This window comes from Mercenaria mercenaria, chromosome 10, assembly GCF_021730395.1.
Source record: "Mercenaria mercenaria strain notata chromosome 10, MADL_Memer_1, whole genome shotgun sequence".
Taxonomy (NCBI): domain Eukaryota; kingdom Metazoa; phylum Mollusca; class Bivalvia; order Venerida; family Veneridae; genus Mercenaria; species Mercenaria mercenaria.
The window spans coordinates 32,953,185-32,979,419 of NC_069370.1; the positions used below are offsets into that span (position 1 = coordinate 32,953,185).

At 32.8% G+C, this 26,235-nt stretch overlaps 2 protein-coding genes across 4 annotated transcripts; both read left to right on the forward strand.

Moving 5' to 3' along the window:
• The first annotated feature begins 59 nt into the window (after window positions 1-59).
• On the forward strand, window positions 60-10,636 carry LOC128545969 (uncharacterized). 2 transcript variants are annotated; one of them, XM_053552643.1, is made up of 5 exons: window positions 60-1,234; window positions 2,059-2,175; window positions 3,302-3,415; window positions 4,009-4,096; window positions 4,529-10,636. In XM_053552643.1, the coding sequence occupies exons 2-5, from the start codon at window positions 2,085-2,087 to the stop codon at window positions 5,244-5,246; spliced, it is 1,011 nt and encodes a 336-aa protein (XP_053408618.1). In that variant the 5' UTR covers window positions 60-1,234; window positions 2,059-2,084; the 3' UTR covers window positions 5,247-10,636. The 2 variants fall into 2 exon arrangements, with proteins under 2 accessions (XP_053408618.1, XP_053408619.1); XM_053552644.1 differs by lacking the exon at window positions 2,059-2,175.
• Window positions 8,292-24,666, forward strand: LOC123559450 (uncharacterized). Of its 2 annotated transcripts, XM_045351288.2 has the most exons (10): window positions 8,292-8,424; window positions 15,153-15,338; window positions 16,359-16,480; window positions 17,283-17,412; window positions 17,652-17,768; window positions 19,665-19,841; window positions 20,276-20,392; window positions 21,899-22,015; window positions 22,250-22,337; window positions 22,842-24,666. In XM_045351288.2, the coding sequence occupies exons 1-10, from the start codon at window positions 8,376-8,378 to the stop codon at window positions 23,566-23,568; spliced, it is 1,830 nt and encodes a 609-aa protein (XP_045207223.2). In that variant the 5' UTR covers window positions 8,292-8,375; the 3' UTR covers window positions 23,569-24,666. The 2 variants fall into 2 exon arrangements, with proteins under 2 accessions (XP_045207223.2, XP_053408617.1); XM_053552642.1 differs by lacking the exon at window positions 8,292-8,424 and having other exon boundaries at window positions 13,215-15,338.
• The last annotated feature ends 1,569 nt before the right edge of the window (window positions 24,667-26,235 follow it).

A 26,235-nucleotide genomic window follows, 5' to 3' on the forward strand; every position in this document is an offset into this window, starting at 1 on the left:
GATCTGTTAGACACTGACGCCAAAATCTACTTAGTTAGTGTGTAGAGTTTGAGGATCGTGAGGTAACCACAAAATAAGCAAATACAATCCAATAAGTTCTATATTAAACATTAAAATCAAAGAACATTTATCATTTTTGCTTTATTGTGATACTTCCTGTTGTGCCCTCGGCGGGGCTACTGACTTTGCGTAATATATCAATGAAGCTGAGGATACCAAAGTCAACATTGGTCGATCGTATAATAAAACTAATTTTCATACTAGAAGTAATACGATATGCACACACACTTTAAAAGTAGGCATTGTAACTGAAAATACAAACTTCAAGTAGGAGCTATCTATATTAGATGTATGTGAAGTTAACTGCATCAAAATACAAGGACTGAACAAATTATTAAAATATCATTTCCTGAAAAAGATTTATTTTAGCTAAAAAAAAATGATCCCGGATGAAATATTTGGAAAAAATGGAGACAACTCCGCAAAGACTTTATGATAGGCTTAGGTGACTATTGACCTAGAACCTCATGCAAACTACCCACTTTTTACCTCTAATCATCAAAAAGCATGCATACTTGCCACATGGATTAGCAACCTGAATACAAAACTATGTAGAGATCAAATAATTGATTGCCCTGGGGAAAGTAGGACATTTTTTGTGGTGAAATTTGTCAACAAACAGACGATTTTTTTTTAAAAAGTCAAAACCCATAGAATTTCACAAGGTGAAATATGTTGAAAAGGCTACTGCTGGAAAGAGAATAATCTCAACTACTCATACATATGCGTCAAAGTATGGGAAAATATCTAGAAATATGAGAAAATCGAAGAAATCAATTTCGAGACTGTTAGATGCATAACTGTGTAATCATACATGGCATTTATCATAGATAGGTTACTTTTCCTTTGCACTGATATAACATGGGCAGGATTAGGATTAAGAAACGGTGGTCGCTCAACAATTTCACTATATAAACGGATTGTTTCCCTTGTGTAAAGAAAGCTTAGGGTAAGTCTCTATTAAAAGTATTGTAATCATGTTGTTTTCTTTAAGATTCCACACAACAAGAAGTCAAAATCATTCAGGAAAAGAAGTCTTGGAACGATGCTGCTAAATTGTGCTTTCAGCAAAAACGTTATCCAACCCGGTTTGTAGACATAAGTCAAATCACTGACGATAAAAAATACTTTTGGACTGGGGTAGTACGCAGTGGTGTTATTTCCAAAAGTACCGGTAAGAGAAATATACATTTATATATATAAAACATACAAGCAGGTATCATGCCAATAAATGTTTCATGCTTCATTAGTATAATAGTGTTGATTAAATTGATTAAATTAGATACCAGTCAGCTTCTGAAGAATATACAAAACTTCTTACGAAAATGCTTGTAAATTTAAGTGTAAACAAACTACATTTGAACATCGTTCACACTATCTTTAACTAGTAAGGTCATGTAAGTTATGAACGTTGATTTTTTTCTGATAAGGTCATAAACCAAATGATTAAACAAATTGTTCCCATTGACTTAATAGCACATTGATGGCATTCTCATCCATCAGATGTTCGTCAAAATCCCGAGACGAACCTCTGATTTATTTCTATCGTTTATTTGGTGAGCATGCGCACTCGTAATTACTACCGGGAGAAGTTTCAGCCAATCAATGTTCGCCACTATTTGGCACGCCAAATTGAAATTTCAAACAATATGTAAGCAAGGTAGTTGCTAACGATGGATAAAGGCGATATTCCATGGTTGCGATTTATAAAGATTTATTTCTGTTATTCGATGTTAAGAAATTTACCTGAAGAAATAATAATATTCCTCGTAAGTCGGTATCGATATGAACGAACGCGGTCACGCTTTTCACGGACGATTTTGATTGGTTCGCTACATTTTGTCGCGAAACGACGCTGATTGGCTGAAACGTTTTACCTGTAATGTAACCAAACCACAAATATCGGCGAAATGTGCCAGAGGTTCATCCGGGGAATCACGGTAGACCTCTGGTATGCGAGAATGATTGATGGGCGCACTCGACATTTTATTGTTTTAGAATTGGGTAACATTTCGTCTGACATCATGTATGGATATATGACATATAACATTTCTTCCGGATATGTTCTGAAGTTCACACAAGAAAACGATAAAAAATATATTCTTTGTGAAAATGGTAAATATGATTGTTTTTATCAAGTCAAATTTCTGTATGATACCTTGATGATTATCATTGTAACGCATATACAAATATATCACAAGCAAGGAAAAATAGTTTCCTTTTGTGAGGAATAATAATTTGGCAAGGAAATAAATGGCTTTTTGCTTTTTTCTGATATGATTTGGTAAAGTAACTTTTTCATCAGTTTATATTCGTATATGAAGACGTCACAGATTTATTTTCAGTAGTTCTATGAATTAGCGTAATTCATCAAATTTTGATAAAAATATTTAAGAACTGAGATAATATCTAATAGATCTAGTAACACAAATAATAACTTTAAGGTACAAGTTTTAAGACATTACGACAAAATGTATGATTGTTAGCATAATATTGTTTAAAGTATTTATTCGAACTTAAAATTTTCACTAAATGATTGAATCTTGAGTAATAAATAATAGATATTACAATGAACTTGCGACAATTGAGGTTATGAGTTTATTGTAAAATTTAATCCTTCGAATACTACTACACAAAGTCATAAGCAGAATCTGTTTGATTGAATCTTTTTATGAGATGTTATAAATTATGAAACGCCTCTCATGCCCCACCCCTCCCTAGCACAGGCTTTAGCGAAAATCTATTATATAAAGTGAGTGAACTTCGTGAATAGGACTAAAATATTACACCATTGAGTCCTAGTACAGAAATAATTTTTCGGTTAATAATCCTCTGCAAGCAAAGAACACAATAAAACAACAACAGCAAAAGATATATTAGCAGACTTGGTTTGATTGAATCTGTTTTTCCAAGGTTATTTCTCAGACCATGTAGCTCCTACTTAGATTCGATTTCTTTCATACAGAGTGAGTACACTCGGTGCTTTTTTGTAGGGAAGATGGTATTTTTTTTCAGTACGGTTTTGCTTTTCTTTACAAATTATTGAAACGTAGCTGTACATAAATGACACATTCAGTGTCAATGAAAGTCGCATATTATAGTGTCAATAAATCAGTCATATTGATGATATTAGTTATTACAAATAAACAAATCATGGTCAAATAAATATAAGTAGACGGAAGTCAATCATACATTATTAAACATGTATACAATATAATTATTATCTTTTAACTTTTAAAAGCAACAGTCACGATGAAACCAAATACACCGATGAGCACATCAATAACAACAACACAAGAATATCAGCCGACAACCAGCCGCAATGACAGCAGTGACAATAGTACAAATACCCAAAGTAGGTGTTGCCTTCTACAGTCCGTATCAATTTTCCATTACCCAAAATTGAAATGAAATTAAAGCATATATTTCTAAATAGATTCTTAAACTAGATATATAACCTAATACACAATTTGAACATAGAAAGTTTACCGACGAGCAGCATGAAAACAGAACAAAGTCGCATTGCTGTAAATATTGAACATGGTACTGTAAACAAACCATCTATTGTCCTTGACATTCATTTAATGCAGAGGTTACGGGAGCATCAAATCCAACAATAACGGTATCATATGCAACGGCAACGCAAGTAAACGGATCAAAAATGAGTCTCAATGACAACAATTATAAAGGGAAAAATACGCAAGGTAGAATGCTAAATGTTTACGTACCTTCAGCAGTATTGCTTTTGATTATCTAAATATATTACCATTATGAAATAAGACTACTGAATAATGTAAAAAAGATTCTATAGCATGAAAACTCACCAAGTTGCTCAAAATTATCAGCTTATGCATTGCTGACAAAGTAACTATTTGATAAAGCCCGCTGGTGGGTATTTGTGTCTGCATCTTAAACATTTTGCTTAACAAGAAGTCATTTTTCATTCAGGTTTAGGAGCCACTGTTATTGTGATTGTCTCGGTTTCTGTTGTGATGCTTATTGTTATTGTGGTTGTCATTTTGATTCAAGTAAAACGGTAGGTTTATCGCTTTTTAGTGAAGCGTTACTTTGTTATTGTTTTGTTTTCTCTTCAAGTATGATTAATATGATTATTTGATGGCAGCCTTATTATTATTAAATTTAGTAAGTTAACACACAGTTTATATACAGAGAATATAATGAATATCATTATATTAAGAAATATATAAGAATTTAATATTTTCACATCGATACTTTCAATTCAGAACTGAAATATGAAAAGATGTTATTTTAATGTGTAATGAGTGCTGTGCCTTCATAGCTCAACCATTAATAATTTTTCAAATGTGCAAGCTAGAGTTTTGTTTTCATTTCAAATAACATAAATCAGTTCATTACGTTTTGATTCAGACTACTATTAAAATGTTCAAATAACTGTAAAATGCTTTTGCTGAGGAAATGACAGGTTTTCAATATTAATTTCATTTAGGAAGAAAATTCCTTTCCTTTGTAAAAGACAGCTAATAACTGAAGAACCAGGACAGAAACACTTAAAAAGTACAAACAATCCAGCCTCTCAAGAAAATCATTCTTATGAACTCGTTGATGTTGAGGATAATGTCATTGGTGGCCAGTTTGCTGATACTCACACTTACAATGTGTTGGAGGAACACGTAAAGGATTCTATCACTGATGATACAACATACGACGTGTCTGGTGATAATAGGAAAACTACTGAAATGGAGAACGAGAATATTTATAATAAGTTAAAACCAGACGACTATGCCACATATGATCATGCATACAATAGAACAAAACATGGCTTACAAACACCTGATATCACTTATGGCACGTCGGGGAATGCTGGTATGAAACCGCTGGCAAGAGCTGCTAAAAACTCTGATGCATTTGATGAAAATGGTGAGAATGCATACAGTCATACACTAGATAATAGACCGCATATGACTACAACGGATAATGTGTATAGCGCACATGGTCAATCTGGAATTGACACTAGAAATACTGGTGAAGGTCATAACGACACAGAAGACGCTTACAGTCATATAAACAATGCAACAAACGCCAAAAGCAAGCAGGATATTGCTTATGGCAAAATTACTGAAGGTAATCTAAAAGAAAATTCAGAAGGAGATTACGATGTCACGGACGAACAGAGTTGCAGTCCAAATGTTGATAACGAGTATTAAATAACTCAGTAGTCGGAACGATACATTGATATGGAAAAAATGTTTCTATCTTGCAAAAAAAAAAAAGAAAGAAAAGAAAATAGATTTAAAGCTGTCACATGCGCCTGATGCTTCTCTAATAGCTTTGATAAATGAACAACGTCATATATTTTGTAATTTTTATGCGCTTTACATAAGTAATTTAGATAGCGTAAGTGTTGAAATTGCAAAGCTGTTACTTGAACTGAAAACCGCCGTCCATGCGATATCTACCGCATGCTTGAATTCGCTTTATGTCTGAATTTATACTAACCCGTGATATATTTTGCATTGTGTTGCTATGTACATATGTTTCTGTTTTATGATAGTATAGAATGTTAACGCAGGAAAGCAGTTGACCACAAGTCTTATAAAGTTTATAATAAACTTTAATGTTTCATATTACATTGCGACATTTCAGACTCTCACATCTTCATAGCTATAAGATACGTAGCGGATGTTAGAACCGCAGTCAAGCCCGGACATAAACTGGTATCATAATGTTTGTCCGGATTCGGTCAAAAGCTCTCCTATGTTGGTATTTCGTTAAAGTTTTCAATTTAAGATACCGATTGTACCAACTTTTCAATAACAGACGAAAAACATTATTTCATAAGGAAAAAATAAAATGCTAGCAAAAACGAAAAGGAAAGGAAAAAATAACTCAGAATTTAATAAGTCATGAAACTTATTTCAGATCAGAAGTTTTCCTCTGGATACCGAAAGACGCATATGAAACTTTGCTTTTTATGAGTAAGACTTACAGCCTACAAAAAATGAGCTGTATTTAATTAATATTTCAAAGTGAAGTTCACTTGCCTACATCATACCATATTTTCTCTGTATAGTATGTAATACTGTTATCTTTTATCTTGTATGCATGTTCGACAGTAAAATATACATGTATAAGACACTTTGCCTAAATTATTTGTTTTGGATTAATGTTCATTCTGTCTCAAAACTTAAGATCAAGATAGTTTGATAAAGGCTAAAACTGTAATGTAATGTAATGACGTAGTAAATATAAATATTAAACGGAGAATTAACTAATTCCCGCCACAATTTCTTTTTGTTGTTTGGCTTTTTACACACGTAAACATTTTCAGTCGCCGTTATTAAACTTATGTCAGTATACCGATAGTATCGTCTACAGGCTTCAGATTAAAAGATTTAAAATAATATTAGTTTCTTTATTTGTTCAATTTCAAATAAAAACTAATCCGTGTCCTTTATTTAACATCTTTCATTTTTCAAGGATCCTTATCAGATTAAAAACACATTACGGTTCTTAACATGATCATCTATTGTTTTATCTTTTTACTGTCCGCGATAATGCCGTTCATGTAATTTAAGGTGATTACATCTCAAGATATGTTAGTGCTCCGTCATCTTGGACTATTCTAGCATCAACTGGAAACGTGACATCCGGGTCATAATTTTACCCTAAAACGATTATTTATAACGTATCTCCTCCTGGAGAATGATAACAATGTCTTACCTCCAAGGGCTTTACGTCGTTTGAATAAGTTTGCCTGAATAACTAGTTACTGTCAACCATCATTCACACGCAGACCGGCTAACAATTGTGTACACTTTATCTACATATCTACTATATGTAACTGTTTTTGAAGAAAATTTTATAATGATGTGCCTATGGTATAAGTCAAATAAAACACTTTAGATATTTTTCTGGTCCGTTTTGTTGTGTTGTTTATACAGTATATATATATATATAGGCATTTATACAAATCAAACATAGATGTACTTAAATCAGAATTTCTGAAAAAACGTAAGGATGAATGTAATTGTGTCCCAAACACCCCTTTTTCTTTTCGTTTTCTTGTAGCAAACGTATAGCTTTCTTGTGGAAAATAGGTCTACGACGAAGTGAAAATATATAAACTGTATCAAAATTGATCTGAAGTAGCTCAATTTTATTTGAAACAAAGAACAATTTCTTTTATTGGTATATATCCATAAATCGAGAGGTCGCGGCGTATCCCGTGTGGATTTAATGTTAGAACAATGTTTAAAAACTTTGGACTCGGGAAATAGTTTCTACTGTTTTAACTGTAACAACAGAATGACGTAAGTAAATGAAAGAAACAATATATGTATTACTAGATTGCATTTGAAAAATATACTTCTTCGTTCACAGTGCTATTTTTTGAATAACATACTTGAATTTATAAATATCTGAAGCAACAAACAGAAAAGGTAGGAAATGTAAAATTTCTATATTAGTTTCCCATGGGCAATGTCCGATGAAATGCATGTATCTCCTATGACAACGTGACGTATGTAGAAATTGCTGTGACATTTGGATTGTTCCACCTCTGTACAACATCATAACCATGTGAGTTGATTAGCAATTGTAAACTAAAGCACTGTTAATAAAGGTTTATAGACTCGATTGAAGAAGCAAAGTAAATAGGAACATCAACAACTGTAAACTGGTCTGACTTTGGTCCTTTCATATAATCTAATTTAAAATCGTTTAATATAGACACACCCTGTATGAGTGTGCAAAGAATCATAAATTATCTTTCCCGACACCGGGAATAAACTTAAAGTGAAGTACGAGAAATTAATTGTTTGTTTCATGTGTGATTACTGTCGCCTGTTTTTTTTACATTACAATAAAATCATACATTATTTTTTTTAATCTTTGCAATTTTTTGAAACAAGTTTTCCCGCCACATATTAGAAACAAATAATTTACGAGCCTATAATCACATGAAAGGGAAAAAAAGCATTTGAATGCTTCGGCTATCTTGACATGTTTTGCGTTTTTTTCAAGACAGCTGTGCGTTTCTTCGACTTATTCCTTATTTCTGCACACGACAAGACAAATGTATACGTTAGTGCGAAACCATCACTGTTCTTATGATACGACAAAATTAAATTTTGCAGCATTAAAAATTAAAATCAATGATTTCGTCTGGTGGCGAAAATTATATCAACCGACAAAATCACTTATACACTCTTACGAAGACATCCTTAAAACATCCGTAACGATTAATTATTAACGACACTTGTTTTAAAACTTCCTTGTAGTTTTATAAACCGTCCGAAGTGATGTTGCAAACGAAATGATTTCCGTGTAAAAACATGGACGTGTATTTATGTTTTCCTTTGGTCTATTTTTCATGTATCCAAGGTAATGATTTTAAATAATTGATATAATTTTAATGTTTAACTGCAAATGTTTTGTATGGCATGTCAAACGTTACTAAATTATATAATCTATTTTTTGTTATTGTATGTCTTTTATTGTTATTCAATGTAGTGTCATTCATATTCTAAATTTTGATATTGTTATTGTATATGTCATTATTCTTATTGTATGTTCGAAATTCTTACGGTAATAGTCATTATTGTTATATTTCGTTATTGTTATTGTATCTTTGATATTGCTATCCAATGTCGTGTCATTCATATTCTAAGTCTTATCATTGTTATTGTGTATGTCGTTATTCTTATTGTATATTCGACATTCTTATGGTAAAAGTTATTATTGTTATTCTATAGTTCGTTATTGTTGTATCCTTGATATTGGTTTTCAAAATTGTGTCATTCATATTCTAAGTCTTATCATTGTTATTGTATATGTCGTTATTCTTACTGCATGTTCGATATTTTTATGGTAAAAGTTATTTTTGTTATTCAAGTGTGACCTTGACCTTTGAGGTAGGGGTCTGGGTTTTACGCATGACAAGTCGACGTCGTCTGATTATGGAGAGCATCTGTGCCAAGAAATACTAAAATCCCTTGATGAATGACAGAGTTATGATCTTGACACGAAATAACGAAAAAGCCCAGTTTACCTTTTACAAGTGTGACCTTGACCTATGAAATTGGGGTCCGGGTTTACGCATGACACGTCGTCTGATTATGGGGAACAGTTTGCCAGGTAATATCAAAATTCGTTGATGAATGACATATTTATGTACTGGACACGAAATTGCGGACGGACGGAATGACGGGCGGAATGATGAATACAATAACAATAACGAAATATAGAATAACAATAATGACTTTTACCATAAGACTGTTGAACATACAATAAGAATAACGACATGTAGAATAACAGTGGTAAGACTTATAATATGAATTACATGACATTAAATTGAATAAAAATATCTGAGTTACAATAACAAAAACGAAATATAGAATAACAATAATGACTTTTACTATAAAAATATCGACCATACAATTAGAATAACGACATATACAATAACAATGGTAAGACTTAGAATATGAATGACATGACATTGATTAACAATATCAAAGATGCAATAACAATGACGAAATATAGAATAACAATAATAATGACTTTTACCATAAGAATATCGCACATAGTGTTGTGCAGTGAAAAATAAAAAAAAATCTTTAAAAGATCAGATAGCACAAAAATATATACCTTTTAACATAGAAACTACAATAAGGATAAATTATTCAATAAGTTTATGTTGCTTAAATTTTAAATAACGAAAATTCTTTATGTTTTCATTACACTTGTCAAAACTTTATTGTTGTCTCAACTTTGACAATTTATGCACTTTAACCTTTAAAGTCCAGAATGTGCTAAAAGGCTTCTAAATGTATTTGTGATAAGGTCATTGTGACTGACTTGATAATCTAAATGTTAAGATTCCTGTCTGACAAGGTGTTGATTGCTGTCAAAAGTTCTTGATATTTCAAATACTAGTAATTTTATTACCATGTACGCTTTCTTGAATTTGTTTGGTTTGTACTTTTAATTACAATAATAACAAGGGTCATTTTAATTGGTCAGTTATTGTATATTTAGAGAAAATATATTTTGAAGACAGCAGGTTTAAAAAAGAGAATAGATTTGGATTTCCAAGTAGAAACATTGTGGTTTTCCACTAGAACTAAAATTGTTAATACTTAAATCTTTTTTTTTAATTGTTATATTTTATGGATATCCGTGTGAAAACTGTTAATTGTTGACTGTTGATGTGTGGTTTAAATTTCCACTAAAGTAAAATAAAGAAGATAATATGGAATTGTGTTTTATTATTTGGACATAATAAGTAATGCAGTAGTGCCATTATATTTTATAACATTCCATCACATATTTTACGGCATTACACATATAAGAATTACTACATATACAATAACAATAACCATTTTCGAAAATGACGAATGACACGACACTGAATAGCAATAACAAACATACAACAATAACATACGTTTATAATTTAGCAACGTTTGACATGCTATGGTTTTGTACATAAAGATGAAATATTCTAATGTAAAAGCAAATGGTTCGGGTAGGAATGATGTTATAGGCACACTTAAAATGTACAAAAGATTTTGTATTCATTAAAAAAAGATAATTCAGAGTTATATGTCTGTGTATTCATTAAGCCATTATGACTTAAATGTTTTATATTATACTTCAGAAATTGAAATATGTTACCCAGCCTGTAATTATACTAATTATACACACCTGAATAGATATATGTAAATCTTATTTACCTTCACTTTGTGATAAGAGTTCAGCGACCCTATTTTGACAAGCAGTAAAAGACAATTAAACCTTACCCCTAGCAAGCTGCCGATAACCATTTATAGCTGGGTCGCCACTCACGATAAATGCCTTGCCCAGAGACACACCGCAGAAGAAGTGCCCAGGATTCAAGCTCGAAGCCTTCGACTCCGTTGGCCTCCCGATCAAAGCGTCCACTACGGATGCAAAGTTATAGACTCTAAGCCCTCTTTACACAAGGGAGATACAATCTGTTTATAAAGTGAATTTGTTGAGTGAACACCTTTTTGTCAATCCCATTCCTGCCTATGTTGTATCAATGTAATGGAAAATTAAGCTATCTATGTAAAGTGCTATGCAGGACTAAACAGTCATGCATCTAACAGTCCTTTCATTCATTCCTTTGATTTTCTCATATTTGCAGATATTGTGCCCATAGTTTTTACACATATTTATGGATAGCAGAGGTTGTTCTCTTTCCAGCAGTAGCTGTTTCAACATATATTTTCCTGTAAGATTATGAGGGTTTTGACTTTTTTGAAAAATTCGTCTGTTTGTTGGCACATTTCACAACAAAATATGTCACTGTTTCCCTAGGGCATTAACTGATTTGACCTTTACATAGTTTTTTTCAGACTGCGGAACGTTGAAGTAATTATGCATGTTTTGTTTTCATGCCTAAAGGTAAAAAGTGCATGGTTTGCATGAGGTAGTAGTCTAGTAGTCACCTAAGCCTACAATAAAGGCTTAGCGGAGTTGTCTCAATTTTATCCAAATAATTTACCCGGGATGATTTTTTTTAGCTGAAATAACTCTTTTTTCAGAAAATGATATTTTAGTTATTTTTTTATAGACTGTATACTTTGATGCAGTAAACTGCATCTAAAATACATGTACGTACATTTGTAGTGCATACTTGAAGTTTGCAATTTTAGTTCCGCTACCTAGATGATATATATTTCCTCAAATGAAAAAGATCAGTCAAATCAAAATTTGTTTAATAGTCTTTTATTCAGTTCTTTTCACCCTGATTGATAATTTAGAGATATTAAACAGGCATAGTTTATATAATATCAAGACACATGCATTATATATCAATTTAAGACACATGTATTTTTATCTGAATCAAAATTTTAATTTTCTGCGATGGCCTATGTAGTTCACAAACAAGAGGGTCACGATGACCCTGGATCACTCACCTGAGTAATATGAGCTACATGTTTCAAATGTCAAACTAATACTAAAATATTAAAATGTAGGTCGCACTCATGGTCACTGAGTCAGTTTTAAGATCGGTGTGCAAAACTGTATATGTCATCCAAATTTCAAGGCTGTATCTTAAAAACAAGAAATAGGTCAAGGTCACAGTCGAGTGACCCCTAATTATGCACCTGTCAATATTTTGCCCGCCCGGGGGAGCGGCGGGCATACACGGGACTTTAGACAGAAGACCATTCCCGACAGGCGGGAATTTGACAAACATTTGATGTACCAACCAGGCTCTAGGGTGGGATTTAGACAAAAAAGGTTGTCCCTAGGGTGGGGATTTAGACAACAAAATTTTTGAAATGTCAAATTCCCCCGGGTCGGCCCGCCGCCCCCCCTGGGCGGGCAAAATATTGACAGGTGCATTAATTACACAGTCTAGGAAATATGATCAGATAATTTTTGAAGTACTTTTTCCGATACAACTCATATAAAAGTGACCCCCGGGGTGGGGCCTCTTTTCACCCCAGGGGCATAATTTGAACAATCTTGTTAGAGAACCATTAGGCAATGCTACATACCAAATATCAAAGGCCTAGACGTTGAACTTTCAGACAAGAAGATTTTTTAAAGTTTTTCCTATATAAGTCTATGTAAAACATGGGGCCCCAGGGCAGAGCCTCCTTTCACTCCAGGGGCAAAATTTAAATAATTTTGGTAAAGGACCACTAGGCAATGCTACACACCAAATATCAAAAGACTATGCCTTGCAGTTTCAGGCAAGAAGATTTTTAATTTCTTTTCCTATATAAAATAGAAAAAAGTGGAAACTTCACAGATCGCCCAACACGACAAAAACGAAAATGTTGCAGGCTCGATTTGACTGAGCCTGTTCGTGGACGGTAGTGGAAATGCATGCTACCGTCCACGCCCTCTAGCCCCGACTTGAGCAGAACACAAGATTTACACATGCTAAAGTCTATGCAAATTTGAGACCCCCTGGGTGGGCCCTCTTTTCACCTCAGGGGCATAATTTGAATACTCTTGGTAGAGGACCACTAGGCAATGCAACATACCAAATATCAAAAGTCTAGGTCTTGTTGTTTCAGACAAGAAGATTTAAAAAAAAATTTCCTATAAAAGTGTATGTAAAACTTGGGACCCCGTGGTGGGGCCTTTTTTCACCTCAGGGGCATAATTTGAACAATCTTCATAGAGGAATATATGATGATGTCATGAATGAAGATGTCATGATGAAGGCTCTACGCCTTGCGGTTTTGGACAATAAGATTTTTTAGGTTTTTCATTTCGGTTGCCATGGCACCCAGAGTTCTGTGTAGAATTCAATTCTTTGAACAACTTTTGAAGGGAACCATCCAAGGAACATCCAGGCCAAGTTTCCCAAACTTCCATCAAATGATTTCAGAGGAGATGTTGTTTAAAGGAAAGTGTGGACGGACAGACGCCGGACGTATACGGACCCCAGACGGTGAGCGATCACAATAGCTCACCACCCACGAGCACTTTGTGCTCAGGTGAGCTAAAAACTGTTGTTTTCTGGTTTCTTACTTTGAAACAAATCTTATACTTAAGGTGTCTTAAGTAAAGCGATAATGACACTAGTGCATATCATTTCTACACAGGCAAAATCGGCTAGTTCTTAGCTACTTTCGTGTAATTTCATAGAATAATTATGACTTGTCCTTCTGATCATATACAATTCGTTCAATTTTTCGATTTCGTCATCACATTAACTTAGTTTGTCCGTACAAAACACTTTTAGAAACTGAAGGCCATATTTGTTTTCAAAGTGAACCACATACATTTTCCTTTTATTCAAATATTTTTGTTATCCTTTATTAATGAAAACCTAATAGGCGCGATAAAGATACATAATCCTTATTGCGTTGTCTGCTGACAATTTGTCTTCCTTGATTAGATTTTCAAATAAGAAAACCAAAATTATAACAACCAAGTTTAGGCACTGCCATAGATAAATAATTAATAATCTATATCGGACAAACGCTTTATCCACCATTCTGTTGAGTCTTGAGAGAAAGAAATCTTTGTCATAACTTAATGTTTCTTAAGCGTTTGTTCAATTTCATTAAACGAAAGGTTATATTCTAATGAAGTATTTCAAAATTGATTTCTTTTCACATTATATTTCTATGTTGTATACTGTGTAGTAGGTTTATAGTTAAGGTATTAGATCACTAATAGTAATGTTTACAAAATGGCCTTTTCTTGGTATATTCCGAAAGGTAACCGTGTTTTGCACTATTTTGCAATTTTTAAACAATTTTTACCGTGCCGTTTTTTATAAATTTTAAATAACTTATGGTATCTCCTCAAACTCAAGTAGAGACACATTTCAAAGTGGTAGCCACTATCCAAAACGTTTGCAGAGAACTCATTTTACCATTAAGTTTAATAAAAGAAACATCAAACTATTGGTAAACAATTATAAAACACAAAAAAATGTCAATATCATTTTTTCTGTGGTGCCTCAAGTAAACGGATTTAATGAGACATAATTCATACTTTAACATTGAAAAAATAAGGTCGAATGCTGTGTTTCTGTTTTGAAGTTTGCTTACTCCATTTAAAAATAACCTAAGGACAGACGTAAAACCTACCTACATGTATTTTTTCCACAATATATAGTCTAAAAGTGAAAGCAAAATAGAGAACTTTCACCGCGTGTAACTCAATATTTTTAAAGATGTGTAACTCTACCCCTTCTGTTTAAGTAGTAAATTCACTTTGAGCACCAAGGAATCGTTTATAAGATTCATCTTTTTCTATTTTTGTATGAAATCAATAATAAGTCTTGAAAGAAATAAAAACTTACTAGACAAAAGGAAAATAAGGAAAAGAAATTGTTCCTTGTAGGGCTTGAACGTACGCCCCACTACACCCCACTAATTGCAGTAAAAGTAGGTTTATGGTAGGAATTGAATACTCTTTAAAAAAGGAGATTCTCTATTAGTGATCTAATACCTTAATGTATTAAAATTATTAATATGATCGATGAATATATTAGACATTCAATATAATAATACAAAGCAATATATACAAAGATATATGAAATACCTTTGAAATGCAGGAAAAATGCTCTCATAAAGTCTACTCATTATTTGTCTTTGCGTCTCTCTTGGCAGCTTCCTGGTGTTACTTTGTTTCAAAAACAACCGCAGTATGGACAAAACAGTACGCTGAGTGTAATATGGCCACACCTACAATACAATATGAGAAACCTGAACTCTATTTAACGATTGATCAACAGTTCCAATATCACGACTTATGGATAGGATACTATGAGCATATGGCCTTATTCGATTACATTGGTAATATTACAGATACCTCCGATGCTATTATGTTTTCATTACCTCCAACACATTTGTATGTCATGTAAACACACATGCGTAAGATATACCATCTGAGTAAATGTTGCTTTAAGGTAGTTCTGCACGTTTGGATCGATTTTTTTTCTACAATGTAGAATTTGATTAAACTCTGATTTTTCAAAACTTCAGAATATACCTAGAAAATTCAGCAAATAAAAAAGATAGGGTCGTGTGCTTGATTTTTTGCTAGACTGGTTTGTAAAAATTGGACCTCACGCAATATTCTATAATGGAAGTCTATGGGAAAATCATAACTTTCATAACATGTTCGCGAATAGAAATGTTTCTACAATGTAGATTTTGGTGAAACTTCTCACAGTTGTAAATAAACATATGACCTATAATTTAGTTGAATAAAATGTATAGGTCCCTGTGCTTATTTTTGAGATATTTAACCATGATTTAAGCGAACCGGACAGTTCACGCTAATTTTAAGACATTATTTTGAAATTTTTAACATGTCATATGTTTTAATATCATATTTTGACATTAGAAATATAGCAACAGTGCCATTGCAATAAATGTACTCACAGGGTTCGATTAATTCATAAAATGATTTTCATTTCCGTACGCCGAATCCAGGCTTTATTGTACGTTTTCCGGATAAATGACCTTACGCCATCACTTCCGGTACATCAATCGACATGCAGAATTACCTTAAGCATTTTATTTCAATCATACTATAATAATTTTCACTAAATACATAAAGACATGACAACAGAGATTAGATTGAGTATATATGCAAATGATGAAACAGTATGAATGTATAGTATAATTCGGGTGTGTATATAAAGCAGCATCGTTGGTAATCTTATTGTGTGTGTGTGTGTGTGTGTGCGTGCGTGCGTGCGTGCGTGCGTGCGTGTGTGTGTGTGTGTGTGTGTGTGTGCGCGCGCGCAAGCATATACGTATTATATTTTGATTATTTATCTTAAAGCAATATATAATTCTATGCGATAGGCTGCATCAAAACCCGAAACGTCCAGCCGATACTAGCAATTATACAACTTGGTGTACCGACCCCAGGGCGATGCTATTCGGCATGCGCATACACACAATACATTGGGATAAGTAAACGTGAGGTAAAATGCCATTTCTCTCAACAATTACATGTTTTTGTAGTTTTTAATGCACCAAAAAGTATAAAAAATAATCATTATGCAATCCGTTGAACATTGATAACAGGTATTTCTGTGTAATTAAGTCGTATATGACGTAAGGTAAGACTGTATTCAAATATATTTCATAGCCTTTTCCACGGCGTTAGGGAACTAGTTCATACCTTTTAAAGTGTAATAATATACTCAAACCTTACACATTTGCTAGATATACACGTGAATTCCAAATGCTGACTTAAAGTTAAGATATAAACTAAAATCTTCACAGTTAATTTTCAGCCTCACTTTTACAGAGTATCTTTAAGTTAGTAAAGGCGAAAAATGCTAAGTAAAGGCGAAGAATGCCTTTAACTGGATTTCATTTCAAAAGGTATTAATTGGTACATGCAATCCCCGTTTTGTACAGTCTGTTAAAATGACTATTCAGTTTAAAAATAAATTTACCCAAATATCGTGAAATGACGTTACCTAAACAATGCTCAATAATCTCAATGATCTTAGTATTTCAGAACGTTGGCGAAAGCCACGAGTAAAAATACGTATGTCATTGTTTAGTACAATATGGTAAAAATTTTCGGTGTCAGTCAGGACCGGTAAAAACAGCACAAAAATTTGCTCCAATTGTTTAGACTTGTTTATAAAATTCATGTGACCGATAACCGACCTATGGAATATATCAATTTCATATTTAGATAATAATCATGTATTGATAGTTTACCGACAAGGACAATTCATAAAGTTACTAAAATCTATGATAAATTAACAGTGTTATTGTTTTGACACGAAACCTGGTAGTAAGATCACAGAACAAGGCTGCAATTCACCCTGTGGCGATATGTCTCAAACTGTGTGCGGCGGAAAGGACCATATATCACTTTACAAAACAAGTGCGAAGGGTAAAGTGTTTCTTTTGATTGTAATTCTTCAAATAATTAGTTTGGGTTTGCTTCAGTAGACAAAGTAGGAATTATTCTAAGTCTTTGTTAGGTTGTAAAGATTAAATGATCTTAAATGAAAATCTAACTCTAATATAACTCTTAAACATGTCCATGACGTGGAGCAACATGCTGCATTGTGTGAAAGTTTATTGCAAAAATATACTGCGTGATAAAGTATCAGTTTTTCCTATCTTCAGATACGGATCTCGTTGCAAACAGAGGAGATGACAAATGTCTTCAGATGAATTTCCGCACTGGAGAGAAATATAAATGGAGAAATTGCAACGATGAAATGTGGGCTTCATGTTTATCAGGTTACTGTTTATTTTCGCAGCGTATTATTATGGATTCATGAATTTATGTTGATATTTTACCACTACATCAAAACCTGTTGCTGATATTACTTCACTCTATCACCTGTCTACACAAAGTAGAACTACAAGCGTTTAAATTTGACATTCCATGTAATGTGTATCTTTTTAATGGAAGCCTTTACAATTTTTGCACATGTCCTATCTTTGATCGTTTGACTGAGATTTCCTTATATAGAATTCAATGCTGGAAGACCTAAAATGAAATATCTGAGATAGCCCATCATTACCAAGCCCTACTTTATCAAGAAGATGAACCAAGACATTTTGCAATGATTGTAAATGTGAGGGAAAATATTAGTATTTGCTTTAATACTCGAAGTAAATATCAAAGTACAGACTCATATAAATTTTCATTTTATCTTTGGTAATTCTGCACGTTCGATTCAGTTTTTCTCTACAATGTAGAATCTGATTTAATCTTGATTTTCAAAATTTCAGACTATACTACGGTGCCCCTAAAGTGACATGTTACACACATTTTTTCCAATTAGGTAATGTGAGACTTTTTTTTATTTCGTTTAAACGAAATCATTTCGTTTAAACGAAATAACTTATTTCGTTTAAACGAAATAACTTATTTCGTTTAAACGAAATAAAAAATAGTCTCACATTACCTAATTGGAAAAAAAGTGTGTAACATGTCACTTTAGGGGCACCGTACTATACATTACCAATCAAGCAAATAAAACATAAGGTCATGTGCTTGATTTTTTGCTAGATTGTTTAAAAACCTCGCACAAGTATTCATAATGGGAGTATGTAGGAAAATCACAATTCTGATGATATTTACGTATTTCACTTTTTATACAAATGATTACCTTTGTTATTTTCACGTCAATTTTTAATACAATTTGTCAAGTTTAAAGCTGATTTATACATCCACTATTTTGCGGAGTTTATTTAGAAGTTTACAGTATATACATGTATATAAAACCATTTAAAGATTTACAGGATAAATTGCTGCTGTGCCCTTTCATGTAAAGAGTTTTATCAGCCTATTTGTTGTGAAAGAACTCTGTTGGTTTGTGTGGACTTTAAATAGGAGCCAGTCTATCAGTTTAGTATGGAAGCCCTAGAGGGACAATTGATTTCAAAAAGTCGGAAGTAAGAAGTCGAAAGTCAGGAAGTTGGAAGTCAGAAGCATGGAAGGTAGAAGTAGGAAGTCAAAAAGTTGGAAGTGAGAAGTGCAAAAGTTCATAATAATTCATAATAAAGCTGAAGAAGTGAATACGTTCATTGAAATCTTTAACATGAGTACACACTCTTGCAAAGCTAATAAACGGAGAAATATGAATCCCTTAAGATGACGCGCGGGATAATTTCCATCAAAATGTGAAATTTAAATCACCTCTCTTATATTTTGTATGAAAATTATTGTTAAGTGTAGAGATGTAGATCCAAAATGTTTTAGTCCTATGCAAACTGTTACATTTATTTTACTGGAGCACCACATTTGTCTTTGAGCTATTATTAATTATTTTTTGATCTGATATTAATTTAGATGAAATTTGAATTATGACCTTTTGATTCATTAATTGCATCAATCGAAATATCCCAAATAAAATATGTGTACCGTCATATAGAATACTATATACCATACCACTATAATAACCGTAATTGCTTTTTCGCTTCAACTGTAGTCGATTTGACAAGTTCGATGACCATATAGTCATGTGATTTTATTAAATATACCGATACCAAATTCAATATTAGTCGATCTTTTGATAATACTAAATTCTATACTAAGGTTCATTTGATGAATATGAAGAAGGTTGTTTTTTCGTCCAATATGTACACAAAATTTAAAAGTGTTATAAACATATTGTTTTCTTGAAGATTTTCAACAGTCAGTGAAAATCTGGAGGAAAAGCAAGACTTGGAACGACGCTGCTAAAGTATGCTTTAAGCTTAACAGTTATCCGACACCGGTGGAAAGAATAAATCATGTGACTGACACTAACTTTTTCTCTTGGACCGGGGTCGTGCGCAGTGGTGTTATCTCCAAAAATGCTGGTAAGAAAACTAAAAGTTTTAAAAATGTATATGTTACACGTAGGTATAATTTCATTTAATGTGTTCGTTCTTGTTTTATTAGTACAAGTTACATATAAAGAAACAACAAGCATCAGTCTGAAAAGTGTTGAAACTTCAATTAGATACTTGTCAACTTCTGTGAAATAATTTGAAACTTCTCTCCAAGTTGCTTTTACATAAAAGGAAACCGAACTACTTATTAAAAGTCTTTGCGATATCTTCAACTTCAGCGTGTAAATCATGTCCGAAATATCATGAAAATTGTACAGGTCGTAATACAACAGCGATTTAATGCGTTTGACTTGAAAGAACACCTGGTCTGGTACTATTTGTGCTGACTGTTTTCTGATAAGGTCATAAACCAAATGATTAAAGAAACATTACAGCGGGAACTTGATATATTATTGTTTTAGATTTGGCAAGCATGTCGTCCGACATCATGCATGGATATATGACATATGACGATTCTTCCGGATATACTCTGAAGTTCACCCAAGCAAATGATAGAAAATATATACTTTGTGAAAACGGTAAAAATATGAATACTTTTTTTTATCATGTCAAATCTCTGTGTGATAACTTGATGATTATCATTGTAATGTATATACAAATATATTACAGGCAAGGAGAAATACTTTCTTTTTGTGAGGAATTATAATTTGACTACGAAAGAAAATATTTAAAAATCGCTTTTTTCTGGTTCCATTTAGTTAAGTATCTCTTTTCATTCATCTATTTCTATCTTTATATGCAAACGTTACTTACTTATATTTAACACCTCGTTTCAACAGTTCTGACTATTTTTTACAATCTTTAGATCAAGCTTTTATAACATTTTCAAGAAGTGAAATAGCATTTTATAGTAACAAAATCAATAATAATTTCAGAACAAGTTTTAAGACAATACAACAAAATGTACTCTTTTTATCATAACAATGTTTGAAACAAGTATTTATTCAAACACATTTAAATTCTTACAAAATGATTTAATCTTGAGTAATAAAGAATAGATTTTACAATGCACTTGCGTCAATGAGGTTATCAGTTTCGTATAAAATGTATTGCAATCCTTTGAAATACCGCTACACAAAATAATAAGCAGAATCTATTTGATTGAATCTGTTCATGAACGGTTGTTAATTATGAGACGCCTCTCATGGCCCATCCATCTCTTTCGAACACAGTCCTTAGCGAAATTCTGTTATACAAAGTGAGTAAACTTCGTGAAAAGGACTAGAAAATATTACACCACTGGGGTCTAGTATGGGAATACTTTTTTCCGCCGCCACTCGACACTTAAAGACTGTTATTGTAATAGTTGATAATCCTTCGCAAGCAAAGAACGCAATAAAACAAAACAATACAATAGCAGACTCGGTTTGATTGAGTCTGTTTATGCAAGGTAATTTCTCACATCCGGTAGCATTGACTTGATTTTATTTTATTTATAAAGTAAGTAGCCACAGTGATTTGTAGGGAAGATGGTAATTCTTTTTTCAATACGCATGATACGCACTTTTACAAAATTACCGAAACGCAGCTGTACATACATGGATATATAATACATTCTGTGTCAATTAAAGTCGCATTTTATGTTTTTTTTTTATGTCAATAAAGAGACAAATCATGGTCAAATAAATATGGGTATGATGATGTCAATCTTACATTATTTAACAAACTTATAATATATCATCTTTTAACTTTTAAAAGCAACAGCCATGGTAAAACCAAATACACCAATGAGAACATCAGTAACAACAACACAATATCAGTTGACAACAAGCCGCAATTGCAGCAGTAGCAGTTTTCCATTACCAAAAATTGAAATAAAAATAAAGTATAATATTTCTAAACAGATTTTTGAACTAAATATAACTTTTAACCTAATACATGTACACGATTTGGAAATAGATAAGTTTACCGACGAGAAGCATGAAAATAGAACAAAGTCGCATTGCCGTATATATTGAAATTATATATTATGTTCATATGATACTGTAAACAAACCATTAATTGTCCTTGTCATTCATTTAAAGCAAAGGTTACGGAAGCATCAAATCCAACAATAACTGTATCCTATGCGACGCCAACGCAAGTAAATGGATCAATAATGAGTCTCAACGACAACAGTTATAACGGAAAAAATACGCAAGGTAGGATGCCAAAATGTTCATGTACCTTCAGCAGCATTGCTTTTGATTGTCTAAATATATTACCATTATGAAATAAAACTGAATAATGTAAGAAAAATTAGCACTAAAATTCACCAAGTTGCTCAAAATTATCAGCTTATTGCTGACAAAGTAACTATTTGATTAAGTCCGGCGGTGAGTATTTGTGTCTGCATCTTAAACATTTTGCTTTACAAGAACTTATTTTTCATTCAGGTTCAGATGCCACTGTTGTTGTGATTGTCTCGGTCTCTGTTGTGATGCTTATTGTTATTGTGGTTGTCATTTTGATTCAAGTAAAACGGTAGGTTTATCACTTTGATTCAAATAAAACGGTAGGTTTATCACTTTGATTCAAGTAAAACGGTAGGTTTATCGCATTTCATTTCAGTGAAGCGTTATTTTCTTGTTGTTTTTGTTCGCTTGAAATATGAGTAATATGATTATTTGATGGCAGTCTTATGATTATCAAATTTAGTAAGTTAACACATTTATAGACAGAGAATATAATGAATATCATTATATTAAGAAATATATAAAGAATTTAATATTTTCACATCGATACTTTCAATTCAGAACTGAAATATGAAAATATGTTATTTTAATCTGTAATGAGTGCTGTGCCTTCATAGCACAACCATTAATAACTTTTCAAATGTACAATGCTAGAGTTTAGTTTTCATTTCAAATTTCAAATAACATAAATCAGTTCATTACGTCTTGATTCAGACTACTATTAAGATGTTTAAATAACTGTAAAATGCTTTTGCAGAGGAAATGACAGATTTTCAATATTAATTTCATTTAGGAAGAAAATTCCTTTCCTTTGTAAAAAAGAGCTAACAACTGAAGAACCAGGCCAGAAACATTTAAAAAGTACAAAAAATCCAGCCTCTCATGAAAATCATTCATATGAACTCGTTGATGTTGAAGATAATGTCATTGGTGGCCAGTCTGCTGATAGTAACTATACTCACACTTACAATGTGCTGGAGGAACACGTAAAGGATTCTATCACTGATGATACAACGTACGACGTGTCTGGTAATAATAGGAAAACTACTGAAACGGAAAACGAGAATATTTATAATAAGTTAAAACCAGACGACAATGTCACATATGACCATGCATACAATACAACAAAACATGGCTTACAAACACCTGATATCACTTATGGCACGTCGGGGAATGCAGGTATGAAACCGCTGGCAAGAGCTGCTAAAAACTCTGATGCATTTGATGAAAATGATGAGAATGCTTACAGCTATACACTAAATAATAGACCTCATATGACTACAACGGATAATGTGTATAGCGCACATGGTCAAGCTGGAAATGACACTAGAGATACTGGTGAAGGTCATAACGACACAGAAGACGCTTACAGTCATATAAACAATGCAACAAACGGTAGAAGCAAGCAGGACATTGCTTATGGCAAAATTACTGAAGGTAATCTAAAAGAAAATTCAGAAGGAGATTACGATGTCACGGACGAAAACAGTTGCAGTCCAAATGTTGATAACGAGTATTAAATAACTCAGTAGTCGGAACGATACATTGATATGGAAAAAATGTTTCTATCTTGCAAAAAAAGAAAGAAAAGAAAATAGATTTAAAGCTGTCACATGCGACTGATGATTCTCTAGTAGCTTTGATAAATGAACAACGTCATATATTTTGTAATATTTATGCGCTTTACATTAGTAATTTAGATAGCGTAAGTATTGAAATTGCAAAGCTGTCACTTGAACTGAAAACAGCCGTCCATGCGGTATCTACAGCATGCTTGAATTCGCTTTAAGTCTGAATTTATACTAACCCGTGATATATTTTGCATTGTGTTGCTATGTACATATGTTTCTGTTGTATGATAGTATAGAATGTTAACGCAGGAAAGCAGTTTACCACAAGTCTTATAAAGTTTATAATAAACTTTAAAGTTTCATATTACACTGCGACATTTCATACTTGTATAACTACAGACTCTCACATCTTCATAGCTATAAGATACGGAGCGAATGTTAGATCCGCAGTCTGGCCCGGACATAAACTGGTTTCATAATGTTTGGCCGGATTCGGTCAAAGGCTCTCCTATGTTGGTATTTCGTTAATGCTTTCAATTTTAGATACAGATTGTACCAACTTTTCAATAACAGACAAAAACATTATTTCATAAGTAAGAAATAAAATGCTAGCAAAAACCTAAAGGAAAGGAAAAAAGAACTCAGAATTTAATAAGTCATGAAACTTATTTCAGATCAGAAGTGAAGTTTTCCTCTGGATACCAAAAGACGCATATGAAACTTTGTTTTTTTTATGAGTAAAACTTATAGCCTACAAAAAAATGAGCTGTATTTAATTAATATTTCAAAGTGAAGTTCAATTGCCTACATCATATCATTTTCCTCTGTATAGTATGTGTACTGTTATCTTTTATCTTGTGTGCATGTTCGACAGTGAAATATACATGTATAAGACACTTTGCCTAAATTATTTGTTTTGCATTAATGTTCATTCTGTCTCAAAACTTAAAATCAATATAATTTAATAAAGGCTAAAACTGTAAAGTAATGTAATGACGTAGTTAATATAAATATTAAACGGAGAATTAACTAATTCCCGCCACAATTTCTTTTTGTTGTTTGGCTTTTTACACACGTAATCATTTTCAGTCGCCGTTATTAAAATTTATGTCACTATTCCGATAGTATCGTCTAAAGGATTCAGATTAAAAGATTTAAAAGAATATTAGTATATTTATTTGTTCCATTTCAAATAAAATCTAATCCGTGTCCTTTATTTAACATCTTTCAGTTTTCAAGGATCCTTATCAGATTAAAAACACATCACGGTTCTTAACATGATAATCTATTCTTTTATCTTTTCACTTTCCGCGATAATGCCGTTCTTGTGGTTTAAGGTTAATCTCAAGATATGTTAGTGCTCCGTCATCTTGAACTATTCTAGCATCAACTGGAAACCACAGGTACCAGTATCGGACCTGAGACAAAAATATGTTTGTTTTCATCCTAAATGAGTTCAAAATGAAAAATATGTAATAAAATATGAGCCCCCTTCAAAAGATACATATGTCTACTGAAGGCCAGAACCTCGAGAATCGAGCCTGCGAGCAATGGGTTCACTTCCCGGGCCGTTGTGCAATAAATTCTCTAGACAATTGAACAAACTACCTATTACTTTTACCCCGTATATATTTAGCTACAAAATAAGACCAATCCCAAGTCTCTAGGCCTTCCCATTCATGAAATAATCATCAGGAAACGAGTGCTTTCCTGCTGAAAGTCCCTGGTAGATAAAAATGCGCACAAAGAATCGGTACGTAAACATAGACTAAAGTATGGTTGTCCGCCGAGTACGGCTCAAATTCAATAAAAAATACTAAATAGTATAAATAAATACATAAACTAGGGCCACTCACAATTGTCAGTAGCATCTCAAACACGCGATATTGGCGTTTCAAATTTTTCCACGGTCTTTCAATTGAATGCTACGCCATTGAACAGAATCCATTAGGTATTTTTAAACGCACTTTCTGATTGGCCAATAGCGACAAACCTCCGACAGAATCGCAACGTTTCGTACAAAGTTACTCGGATATTATCGTATCGGTTTCAATGGCGGAGACTACAATTGAAAGACCGACGGAAAAATAAAAAAGTAAATATTGCGTGTAGCAGATATTACTGACGGTGGTGAGTGGCCATAATTTACATATTTAGTAATACTTGTTATTAATGGCAAGTGAATTTGACCCTTGCTAGGCTGACACACATCTTTTAGTCCGTGATTTCATACCGTTCCGTTGTGCCACATTTCTGTTTACCTGGAACTTGCAGCAGAAAGGCACTCGTTTTTTGATAGATATTTCATTAACGGAGAGGGCTAGAGACTTGGGGTCGGTCTCATTTTGTAGCTAAATGTACACGTGAAATAGTGATAGGTATTTTGTTTAATTGTCTAAAGAATTTATTTTACAACGGCCCGGGAAGTGAACCCATTGCTCGCAGGATCGATTCTGGCCTTCAGTAGACATCTGTATCTTTTGAAGGGGGCTCATATTTCACTTACATATTTTTCATTTTGAACTCATTTAGGATGAAAACAAACATATCTTTGTCCCAGGTCCGATACTGGTGCCTGTGCTGGAAACGTGACATCCGGGTCAAAATTTTACCCTA

Bases quoted from the DNA above. Each gene is read 5' to 3' on its own strand.
- LOC123559450 (XM_053552642.1), top strand. From the start codon at position 15,092: ATGCAGGAAAAATGCTCTCATAAAGTCTACTCATTATTTGTCTTTGCG. The intron at 22,016-22,249 runs GTAGGATGCCAA...TTTTTCATTCAG, and splicing joins TAACGGAAAAAATACGCAAG to GTTCAGATGCCACTGTTGTT. The intron at 22,338-22,841 runs GTAGGTTTATCA...AATTTCATTTAG, and splicing joins ATTTTGATTCAAGTAAAACG to GAAGAAAATTCCTTTCCTTT.
- LOC128545969 (XM_053552643.1), top strand. From the start codon at position 2,085: ATGTATGGATATATGACATATAACATTTCTTCCGGATATGTTCTGAAG. The intron at 2,176-3,301 runs GTAAATATGATT...AACTTTTAAAAG, and splicing joins ATATATTCTTTGTGAAAATG to CAACAGTCACGATGAAACCA. The intron at 3,416-4,008 runs GTAGGTGTTGCC...TTTTTCATTCAG, and splicing joins CAATAGTACAAATACCCAAA to GTTTAGGAGCCACTGTTATT.